General features: G+C 33.2%; 1 protein-coding gene across 1 annotated transcript in view; it reads right to left on the reverse strand.

Annotated features, from left to right (window-relative positions):
- The window catches only part of LOC133632415 (FERM domain-containing protein 5-like), a 171,927-nt gene that overhangs the window by 57,863 nt on the left and 101,346 nt on the right, over positions 1-12,718 (reverse strand). Inside the window, exons 2-3 of the mRNA XM_062024823.1 lie at positions 7,731-7,835; positions 3,278-3,320 (exon numbers count right to left, since the gene is read on the reverse strand). Of these exons, the coding sequence (XP_061880807.1) occupies positions 3,278-3,320; positions 7,731-7,835 (148 nt within the window). The remainder of the gene's footprint in view (positions 1-3,277; positions 3,321-7,730; positions 7,836-12,718) is intronic.

Consider the following 12,718-nt stretch of genomic DNA (forward strand, 5'->3'; position numbering starts at 1 on the left):
GCCAGCAGAGGCGCTGTTGATTCATCCTCAATAAGGGCGTTGCACCAAATTCTGGGGCCCCCATCCCACCCCAAACCCATTGTCACAGCTCCATACACACACACTTGGTGGGTTTAAATGCACTAAAAACATTATTATTGCATAGATTTGGTCGAAATCTACGGAGCCCCTAAAGCTGCGGTGTCCAAAGTGCGGCCCGGGGGCCATTTGCGGCCCGCAGCTAATTGTTTACCGGCCCGCGACACATTCTGGAAATACTATTGTAAAAATAAAAAAGAACATTAAAAAAAAGTGGAATAAGGTGAAATCTAACGAGAAAAAGTTGCAATGTTGACACAAAAGCTGCCATTCAGGCTATTTTTTTTTCTTTTTTCTTTCTTCATTTTTCTTTTTTTGCCATTGCTCAAAAAAAAAAAAAAAAAGACAAAAAATCCATGTTGTAATGAATTATTTTCAGGGCTCCAATTACTTCAAATATTTCACTTTAAAATGTTTTATGTGGTAAATATTGCATATATTGTGTAGTAGCCATATAAAAACATCAACGTTTTCTTTGACAAAAGCGCATAAAACAAACAAAATAATAGTTCCAGCATAAAATCGACAGATATATCTGAAGTTGATCTCGTAACTTAAGTGTTGAAAGTAAAAGAAAAACCTAATAAAAATGTATCACTTGATGAGTGGGGCACCTTTTGGATCCCAAATATATTTAGTGATTTTTTATTTATCTTTTCACTGTGATTACTCAAAAATATGAAAGAATTAAAATAAATGGTGTTTTGCATTATTGATCTTTTAGGGCTCTAATTACTAAATACTGCATATTTCAGTTTTACTATAAAAAAAAACTAAGTTGTTTTTGACCGAAAAGCCATAAAACATTTTTTTTAATTTGTATTACTTTATATCAACTTGAAGTTGATATAGAGATTTACTGTAAGCGCTAAATAATTAAAAAAAATAATAATCGGACTTATTTTTAACATTTTAATGACTGAGACCCTTTATGGTCCCCGGGACCCCTAAATGTAAAATAAATAAAAAATGCATATATTTTGTTATGGTTTGAAAATGAAAAATATCAAAATGGCCCCCACATGCTTTAATTTTTCCGTGTGAGGCCCTCAGTGGAAAAAGTTTGGACACCCCTGCCCTAAAGTGACATGGAGGGAAAACAATGTTTTGCAAGATCTCGCAAAAGGTTTTTTTCCTATGTCAGTGAACCGGAAGTAAAACAGACACAGCGATGGAGGAGCCTACCCATCATCCGTGGGAGGAGTTTATTGATTTCTATTTTAGTATTGGCCTAACATATAAAGACATCAAATCGTATTATGGTCCCACAACAAAGCACAGATGATGGGTAGGCTCCCGCATGCTCCCGCTCCTCCATCGCTGTGTCTGTTTCACTTCTGGTTCACCATCGCTGTGTCTGTTATACTTCCGGTTCACTGACATAGGAAAAAACCTTTTACGAGATCTCGCAAAAAGTATTGCGAGATCTCGCAATGTTTTGCAAGATCTCGCAAAACATCCATGTCCCTTTATTGGGTCCGTAGAAACCAGCTTTTTAAAACACTTTTGAAAAATCTTTGCTGGGTTTTTGACTTTTTAAAGATAGGATCAACATATCTAAACCATATCTAGATCATTTGGTTTAGTTTAAATAGTAGGCTTTTTACAAAAAACTGTCAACAAATTCAAAATAAAGTGGCCAGAACATGAATGAAATGATCATATCACCTGTCATAATTCACTTAAATATGATTATAAATCTGTCAGGTTTCAACCAGAGTTTTAAGAAGAGATGATCTAACACACGTAGGATTATCATCAGTGGGTAAAACGAATCAAATTAACATCATTATCATTACAAACAGAGGATGTCGTTGTGGCTTGTGCAGCCCTTTGAGACATTTGTGATTCAGGGCTATGTAAGTAAACTATGATTGATTGATTGATACAATTGTATAATTATTATTATTGCATCTGTTGGTGGTTAAGTTTCCCCCTGTCTTTAAAAACAACTAACACCTCTGTTTGTAACTTTAATCGAGCGTCCTTGAATGCACCACAGTTATGTGCAATGAGATGCCAAAGTGAAACTTGTACATAACTTTCTACTATGCTGCTACAGATAGACTTAATATATGTATATCTTTCTTCTATCACCTCATTCTTGTGCCAAAATGCTGGTGCTGTGTGAATGCTTAAAGGAGAGCTTTGATGACGATATGACATTTGTGTTGAGAGTGTTCCAATGCTATGTTTGCTGCTATCTAGGTGGAACGAACCACTTTGCATTATTGAAATGGAGTGTAGGTAGTTTTAGACATTCTTATTTTGATTTAAGCATTTTATTATCAAATTTTTACGACTATGTTAATTTTATGACATTTTTTGGAACTCGCATATTTCAAAAAAAAAAAATTTAAGTTGATGAAGACCATGTGTTTGGGGCCCCTGTTCAACATTCACACTTCAACGACCGTGATTCTCAACTCATTTGCAGTTTAGAGAAGTGCAAAATGTCAGCTCACAAGAAAAATAAGTGGAACATTAAATACAAGAAAAAATATGCCATCATACTACAAGAAGGGTGCCATTTTACAAGAAACATATTTATATATATAAAAAAAATTGTAATCATATTCTAACAAAATACTAATTATTCTGCAAATAATACATTCATAAATATAATTAATATCATAAAATAATAATTATTATAGTAAAAAAATGTTAAGAATAAACATGTAATATAAGCAGAATTATACAATGTTAAGACAAAAATAACAGCATACACTTGTACATTTTATTTAATCTACAAGAACACACAAAGAGGTATTTTTTTCCCTAATTAAGGATTTAAGATGGCATTTTTCCCAAATTTCTATTGGTTTCCTATATTTTGTATTATTTCCTGCCCAGTGCTTATATTTGTTGTTCCACTTCCCGTCTGCCTTTGTTTCCAAGCCACTTTACATCTGACTTGAACACCTGCCCCAGATTTGTAATTAGCAGACTCGCCTGCAGGCAGGCAATCACTAATCAGGAGGCTTTTATGCCAGCCACGTCTAGAGTATGGCGCTGGATCATTTGCATCTCCATGCTACATCCGTTGGTTTTCCTCATTGGATGCACTTTTACCTGCACATCGCCTTCAGTCTCTGCATAGCGCATCTCGGGGTCGCGCTGCAAGCGACGCAGCCAGAGCGTAACTTTTGTTCCTTCATTTGTATGAATGAATGTGACATATCATCAATGAAATACTCACATTTCATTTGTTTGGCAATTGACTTTGAAAACTCCAACCAGTGCTGCAAAGAAGAGAGAGCAAAGTAAATCAGAGAAAATGTAGCTGCTCCACTTCACTTTCTGACTGATCAGCAAGTACAGTAAACATGCTGACTGAGGATCAAAAGCAAGAATAGTACATTGGAATCACCCGCATATAAAAGCCACCCATACAGTTAGTGCTGCCCCCACTTGCTCCTCTGACAGCAGCCAGTGTGCCAGGAGGAGATTAACTCACTCATAAGATGATATAAGAGTGGCAAAAGCATCACTCCCGTTGGTCTTAAAAAACACCCCAACAATGTATTGAAGATAGCTTAAGGCAAATCATGTTAATCTTCTTGCATTACTACTTAATGCAAATACATTTTATTTTATTCCCCACTAATGTATCTCATTAGTGTCATTAGTCTCACTCAGCATAAAATCACTGAGTGCTTTCAAATTAATCTTAAATACCTAAATGATACATATGCACTGTTATTATGTGACAAATGTGAGTTATCCAGATCAATGACCCTTGAAAGTAAACAGATATAAAACACAGCATTTTCTTATATGACACAATCCAAACAACCTTCCTTAGTCATGGTGCAAAAAAAAAAAAAAAAGTCAACTAACATAAATGTCAACACACATGGTCACACATAACCAAACCTGCTCACTGAACATTGTGGATATTGTGAATTTTGTCCAAAATTAAAAATTACACCCATTTAAATCCATTATGGTGGGAAAAATGTAAAACACTCTCCCCACACTTATCCATGGTTGCCACATTTTAGCTGATTGATATTTCTGATTTATTACAAAAATTTAAGAAGGTTGTCACAGAAGTAAACAAGGTAAGAGTCAAACGTTCACACACTCCTAATATACAATTATATTACTGTAATGATATATATAATTGTATATTAGGAGTGTGTGAACGTTTGACTCCTACCATGTATAATAGGTTGATTGGCAACACTAAATTGGCCCTAGTGTGTGAATGTGAGTGTGAATGTTGTCTGTCTATCTGTGTTGGCCCTGCGATGAGGTGGCGACTTGTCCAGGGTGTACCCCGCCTTCCGCCCGATTGTAGCTGAGATAGGCTCCAGCGCCCCCCGCGACCCCGAAGGGAATAAGCGGTAGAAAATGGTTGGATGGATGGGTTAATGATATATTCATAATTTTTTATTATATATCCATCATATTAATAACATATGTACACGTATTTGGCCCTGTTATTATGTGACAAATGTGAGTTATTCAGATCAATGACCCTTGAAAGTAAACAGATATAGAACACAGCATTTTCTTATATGACACAATCCAAACAACCTTCCTTAGTCATGGTGCAAAAAAAAACTAACATAAAGGTCAACACACATGGTCACACATAACCCAACCTGGTCACTGAACATTGTGGATATTATGAATAATGTCCAAAATTAAAAATTACACCTATTTAAATCCATTATGGTGGGAAAAATGTAAAACACTCTCCCCACACTTATCCATGGTTGCCGCATTTTAGCTGCTTAATATTTCTGATTCATTACAAAACTTTAAAAATGTTGTCACACAAGTAAACAAGGTAGGAGTCAAACGTTCACACACTCCTAATATTCAATTACTTTAATGATATATTCATCATTTTAATTATATATCCATCATATTAATAAAATATGTACATGTATTTGGCCCCCGGCCTAATTTTTTTTTTAGCCCAATGTGGCCCCCAAGTCAAAAAATTTGGACACCCCTGGTTTACACGATAATATGTTGTTTTTTTAGTCAAAGCAAGAATACTATTGATTTTAAGGGATACTTAGTTGTGTAAAGCAGCTGGGTTTGTTCCTAGTTATCGTTTTTGCCTTTCAAACTATTTCAGCACATCAACGTGAAACATTGATGTTTATTCAAGGCAAGAACACTAATGATTTAAATAAATATCTGACCTATATGATGTCGTAGGTCAATTCAGTAAGTCATCTTCTTAGTATTCTGTAATAGTCTTTTTTTCAGACACTTTGGGATTAATTTTATGTGTGATGGAAGAACTCTATTGATTTTAATCGATCAGTTCTTGTCACATTTTGGTTTGAAAAAATTGTCTCTAACAAAATTTGAGAAATTATTTTCAGCCTCTTTTTTTAAACATTTGGGATTTAATTATTTATTGATGCAAGAACCCTATTCATCTTGATGTATGGCCAATTACCAATTAATCTTTCAAAGTCAAAAAATTATCAGTTTTTTGTCACCTTTTGGTTCAATCAATCTTCTTTAACAAACTTTAACAAATTATTTTAAGTCCCTTTTTTAAATGTTTCGGATTCAATAACTTTTTGATGCAAGAACCCTATTGATTTATATCAATCAGACTGATTTCGTAAAGTTTCTTGTCATCTTTTATTTGACAAATTTTCTTTAACAAACTTTAACAAATTACTTTAAGTTCCTTTTTTAAACGTTTGGGATTTCATTCCATATTGATGTGAGAATTCTATTAGTTTTATTGAATCAAACTGATTATTCAAAGTTTCTTGTCACTTTTTTGTTTAACAAATGTTCTTTAACAAACTTTAACAAATTATTTTATTTATTATTTTAATTTTTAATCATTTGGGTTTCAATTATTTATTGATGCAATAACCCTATTCATCTTGATGTATGACCAAACTTACCAATTTCTCTAACAAAGTCAAAGTAAAAAAAATCTCAAAGTTTCTGTTGAACAAATCTTTAACAAACTTTAACACATTATTTTAAGTCCCTTTATTTTTAAACGTTTGGGATTCAATGACTTTTTGATGCAAGATCCTTATTGATTTTTTTTATCAATCAGACTGATTGATTATTATTGATTTAGACTGATTTCATAAAGTTTATTGACACCTTTTGTTTAATGAATCTTCTTTAACAAACTTTGACAAATTATTTGAAGTCCCTTTTATAAAACATTTGGGATTTAATTTCTTATTGATGCAAGAACCCTATTGGTTTAATGAATCAAACTGATTATTCAAAGTTTCTTGTCACCTTTTTGTTTGACAAATGTTCTTTAACAAACTTTTACAAATGGTTTCAAGTCCCTTTTTTAAACTTTTGAAATTCAGTTTCTTTTTGATGCAAGAACCTTATTGATCTTAATGTCTGACCAGTTTAATTTTTGACTAATCGAAGTAATTTCTCTAACAAAGTCAATGGCCAAATAAGTGATTATTGTCAATAATGGAAAGGAATAAAACTTCATTAATTTCATTAATTTTCGAATCAAAGCAAAATTCATATTGATTTTAATGTCGACTTAACTGACAAATTTCAATAAAGAAATAAAAAGTCAAATAAGAGAATGTGGATTGTTAAAAAAATAACAAATATTTTCAAGGATTCATGTCCTATTGAAAGAAAGAACCATACCAATTTTAAAGGCTAACCATTCAATGTGTGTAAGTAAAATAGCTGACATCACTGGGGGTCAAACATAAACAAAGTATATCCTATCTTACTTGTCAAAAGGCTACCATATCTTCTTTGAAGTCTCAGGGATTCATTCTAAAAACTAAATGAGAACCCTGTTGATCTGAAAATGTTGACAATGATGTCAAAGGTCAAATAATTATAGATTCTGTGTCATTCTAGTTGAATTAAGTTGTGACAAATATTCCATCTATGGCTTCTGTAAGAAAAATGCAAATAGGGAGTGAGGAGCAGTCTAAAGTGTGGACACACTTTCTCACGCTAGTGAAGAGAACATGGGTGCAAACCTTTGACTGGTACTGTACTTTATATAATTATTATTAGGGATGTCCGATAATGGCTTTTTGCTGATATTCCGATATTGTCCAACTCTTTAATTATCGATACCGATATCAACCGATACCGATATATACAGTCGTGGAATTAACACATTATTATGCCTAATTTGGACAACCAGGTATGGTGAAGATAAGGTCCTTTTAAAAAATAAAATAAAATAAGATAAATAAATTAAAAACATTTTCTTGAATAAAAAAGAAAGTAAAACAATATAAAAACAGTTACATAGAAACTAATAATTAATGAAAATGAGTACAATTAACTGTTAAAGGTTAGTACTATTAGTGGACCAGCAGCACGCACAATCATGTGTGCTTACGGACTGTATCCCTTGCAGACTGTATTGATCTATAATGTAGGAACCAGAATATTAATAACAGAAAGAAACAACCCTGTTGTGTGAATGAGTGTAAATGGGGGAGGGAAGTTTTTTGGGTTGGTGCACTAATTGTAAGTGTATCTTGTGTTTTTTATTTTTGATTTAATCAAATAAAAAAGATTAAAAAAACGATACCGATAATAAAAAACAGATACCGATAATTTCCGATATTACATTTTAAAGCATTTATCGGCCGATAATATCGGCAGGCCGATATTATCGGACATCTCTAATTATTATTACTCACTCTCTGCTTGTCTGGGTCCACATATCTGATGCCAAAGTAGTCTTTCTCCAGCAGGTTGAGGTGATGGCAGATGAGGTCAAACAGATACTGTCCCTTAGCGTCCCGCTACAAGAGAGGAGAGACACGTGTGTTATCGTTAGTGGTACAGTATGCACTTACATGTTCAGTAAGAGACGGCCATCAACATGTCAACAAGGATAAAATACACAGCAGGTCATTGTCAGGTGATCAGAACGCAAACTTTGCAAAGTAGGGATGTGCTGATCGACGGGCCACCGATCAGTATCAGCCAATTTTTTTATTTTTTTAAATTTGGTCGCTTTTGCCAATTAATGCCTTTCAATGACGATCACAAACTCCTTTGTTTATTTTTAGTCCCCCTACTGACAAGCTGGCAGCTAATTGTGTATCTCCATACGCAGTGTGGAGCCGCTCTAAAAGCTACATTGATAATAATCACTTCCATTGTGGCAAATACACTGCATTTTTTAGTATCCTAAGGAAAAGTCTAAACATGTTACACACCAAGAGCAAGTCGGGAGCAGGCATGCGAATAGCTAGCTTTAAACAACACCAAGAAATACATGTAAGTGCTTAGTAAAGTTTAAGATGTGCAGAGAGTAGGATTGTACCGGTATTAGTATAGTACAGCAATACTAAAGAATCATATTCGGTACTACAACGCCTCTGAAAAGTACCGGTCCGCCATGAGGACTTTGAATAGGACCAATGTATGATCCTGTAACGACTTGGTATCGGATTGATACCGAAATTTGTGGTATCATCCAAAACTAATGTAAAGTATCTAAACAACAGAAGAATAAATTATTGTTACATTTTAACAGAAGTGTAGATAGAACATGTTAAACGGGAAAGTAAGAATATATTAACAGTAAATGCACAAGTAGATTAATAATTCATTTTCTACCACTTGTCCCTCATAATTTTGACAAAATAATAGAATGGAAAATGACACAATATGTTACTGCATATGTCAGCAGCTAAATTAGGAGCCTTTGTTTGCTTACATACTAATAAAAGACAAATTGTCTTGTATGTTCACTATTTTATTTAAGGACAAACTTGCAATAAGAAACATATGTTTAATGTACTGTAAGATTTTTTTGTTCAAATAAAGCCATTAATGCAATTTTTTGTGGTATCGAAATAATTTTGGTACCGGTACCGATATCAAAATATTGGTATCGGGACAACACTAGTAGAGAGTAAGCAGCTATTAACAATAAATTATTAAAAATAGATGAGATTATAATTTAACAACAACTGTTGGTGTGTCAGCATTGTCACAGTCAGTACACGACACGTAAGAGGAGGGGGAATAAATTGGCTGTATCTATACCAGGGGTCACCAACGCGGTGCCCGCGGGCACCAGGTAGCCCGTAAGGACCAGATGAGTTGCCCGCTGGCCTGTTCTAAAAATACCTCAAATAGCAGCACTTACCAGTGAGCTGCCTCTATTTTTTAAAATTGTATTTATTTACTAGCAAGCTGGTCTCGCTTTGCCCTACATTTTTAATTCTAAGAGAGACAAAACTCAAATAGAATTTGAAAATCCAAGAAAATATTTTAAAGACTTGGTCTTCACTTGTTTAAATACATTCATTTATTTTTTTACTTTGCTTCTTATAACTTTCAGAAAGACAATTTTAGAGAAAAAATACAACCTTAAAAATGATTTTAGGATTTTTAAACACATATACCTTTTACCTTTTAAATTCCTTCCTCTTCTTTCCTGACAATTTAAATCGATGTTCAAGTAAATTTATCTTTTTTATTGTAAAGAATAATAAATACATTTTAATTTAATTTTTCATTTTAGCTTCTGTTTTTTTGACGAAGAATATTTGTGAAATATTTCTTCAAACTTATTATGATTAAAATTCAAAAAAAATATTCTGGCAAAGCTACAAAATCTGTAGAATCAAATTTAAATCTTATTTCAAAGTCTTTTGAATTTATTTTAAAATTTTTGTTCTGGAAAATCTAGAAGAAATAATTATTTGTCTTTGTTAGAAATATAGCTTGGTCCAATTTGTTATATATTCTAACAAAGTGCAGATTGGAATTTAACCTATTTAAAACATGTTATCAAAATTTTAAAATTAATCTTAATCAGGAAAAATTACTAATGATATTCCATAAATTATTTTTTCAATTTTTTCAAAAAGATTCGAATTAGCTAGTTTTTCTCTTCTTTTTTTCGGTTGAATTTTGAATTTTAAAGAGTCGAAATTGAAGATAAACTATGTTTCAACATTTAATTGTCATTTTTTTCGTGTTTTCTCCCCTTTTAAACCGTTCAATTAAGTGTAAATATCATTAATTATTAATAATAACATAGAGTTAAAGGTAAATTGAGCAAATTGGCTATTTCTGGCAATTTATTTAAGTGTGTATCAAACTGGTAGCCCTTCGCATTAATCAGTACCCAAGAAGTAGCTCTTGGTTTCAAAAAGGTTGGTGACCCCTGATCTATACCAATACATGATTGATACTAGAGTGATTAATTTGATATTCTTATTTTGTCAAAATAATTGTTATTGTTTTTGTTATTGTTTACAAACTCAAGAAATAAAAACTAAGGAATTTAAATGAGTACTACATAGTAGTTTTTTCTTTTTTTTTTTAGGTATTATTGACTTTGTTTTGCTCAAACAATTGAATACATAAAAAAACTGTTTTAAGTATTGTGAAGATATTAATAAATTGTCAATAGCACTAGATCGGCCGATCTCACTCATGAATGATCGGTATTGGAATCGGCAGCATTAACACCCTGATCGGAACATCCCTACTTAGGGCTGGGTTGATAAAACGATATGAATATATGTCGCGATAGACACAATCAATATTAATATAAAATGTGTACGATAAACTATTTAACATATATTTATATTTTATGGTCGGAAGAAACCAGAAATGATCAAGCCTTTCTGTCTCGGTGTGGATTATCTGCATGGAGTGAGAAGAGAATCTGTATTATCTTGATATATCGACTCAATATTAGAAACTTGTCTTTTGTTGGTTTTAATGCAGACTGTTGTTTAATGCAGGGGTGTCAAACGTACGGCCCGCGAACAGGTTTTACCCGGCCCGCGGGATGAGTTTGCTAAGTATAAAAATGAGGCAACATTTTTGAATGAAAGAAACTGTTGTTCTAAATGTGTCCACTAGATGTCGCAATAGCAATTCTTTGTATCTTGGTAGATGATGCTACATATGTAAAAAAAATAAACCACATGATGTTGGTGCACCAGTGAAGGAAAATGAGCAAACTACATTAATAACATCCTGTAATTTGATTTTGATATTATTTTTTTATCTTGATCGATTGAAAATTAACACCAATGAGTTGATTGATGAACATTATCACATAATTTATTCAGAAAGTATAAATAACGACAAATAAAGATAGAATACTACGTTTGTATTAACCGCAACATGTAAGTGTACAAAAAACCCAACAACATTATGATTTGTACATATCCAGAATGTGCTTGTTCTATTTCTAAACAAAGAAAATAATCTTAAGTTATCTTTATTTTTAAGTTATTGTGCCGTGATTTTATCAGTGCGGCCCACTTGGGAGTATACTCCATGTGGCCCCCGATCTAAAATTAGTTTGACACCCCTGGTTTAATGAGTAGCTTCCCAAACTACTCTGTGTAGTGTTCGATAGCTTGTACACTACTACTATCTAGTGTCTAAAATCTGCAACTACCTTAAAATTTTACTACCGTAGCTGCGCTCATCTTACCAGGCTACCAGACACCCTCCCCACTAATAAATAGCACCCTTGGTAAGTTGGAAATCGTATTACTGTATTTATTGGCAGGCTTAAATAAGTAAAAAAAATTCAATAATTATCTACATCGATCAATATATAAAACGTATATTGTGATGAAGTTTGTAGCCATATCGCCCAGTGATATCTCTACAACAAAGTAAAGTGTGTCAGGCAATATTCTATATTTTGGTGTTTTTCATCAGGAAATCTGCTTTTTTTGAACATAGAAAACGGCCACCAGACATCGTTTAAATATTTCACCACTCTCCAGGGAGAAATATGAGGGCGATCAAATATTCATACTGAGGCAAGCAGCCATCTGTGACGGCTCTGCTGCAGGATAGAAGAAGAAACAGAGACAAGGTGCAGGTAAATGAGGAGGCGCCAGAAAACGGGAAAGATCTGGAACCTTGCAAATAACCGCAGATTTTGATATCAATAATTAGTATTTTAAGTGGGGGGGAGGGCGCCTGGGGGTGGTGGTTCACGTTTGTATTTATTAGCACTAGTTGATATATACTTTTTGCATGTCATAACAGCATGTATTGGTTGATCTATTTTAAGATCAGTGTTGGGTTAGTTACTGAAAACCAGTAACTAGTTACAATTACTAGTTACTTAATTTCAAAAGTAACTGAGTTACTAACTCAGTTACTTACATCAAAAAGTAATGCGTTACTGTGAAAAGTAACTATTTAGTTACTTCTTTTTTTCTTCTTTTTTTTTAAAGCTCCCATTAATGCCCTTTTAGCCTTCATTACAATACTGTTATTGCACTGGAGAATAATACAATCAGTTGATCAACTTGACATGCATTTTTATTTTCATTTTAACATAATTATTGAAAAACAGTGCAACATAAAAAGGCATTTCTCCTTTCTTTAAACTTGGACCAATGGCCATTAATAAAAAAACAAGTTAAAGTGCAACATAAGAATCTTCCTTGAAATATAGGTAGTGAAATAAAGCCTGACATCTGGAGTGATGCTGCTGTCTTCCACACTTGGAGCCATGGATTGTACAATCCTTGTTTTCAGTGGCAGGATCATTGACACATATGGTGAAGTTTCAGTGCTCAGTAGAGATGTAACACTTTTGAGGGGTTTAAGCACCTGGAGGACCTCCTCTGCCACTCTCATATCATCATCAGACAGGTTGATGATGTCTTTGACATTTTTC

Source organism: Entelurus aequoreus, linkage group LG02 (genome assembly GCF_033978785.1).
Source record: "Entelurus aequoreus isolate RoL-2023_Sb linkage group LG02, RoL_Eaeq_v1.1, whole genome shotgun sequence".
Lineage (NCBI taxonomy): Eukaryota > Metazoa > Chordata > Actinopteri > Syngnathiformes > Syngnathidae > Entelurus > Entelurus aequoreus.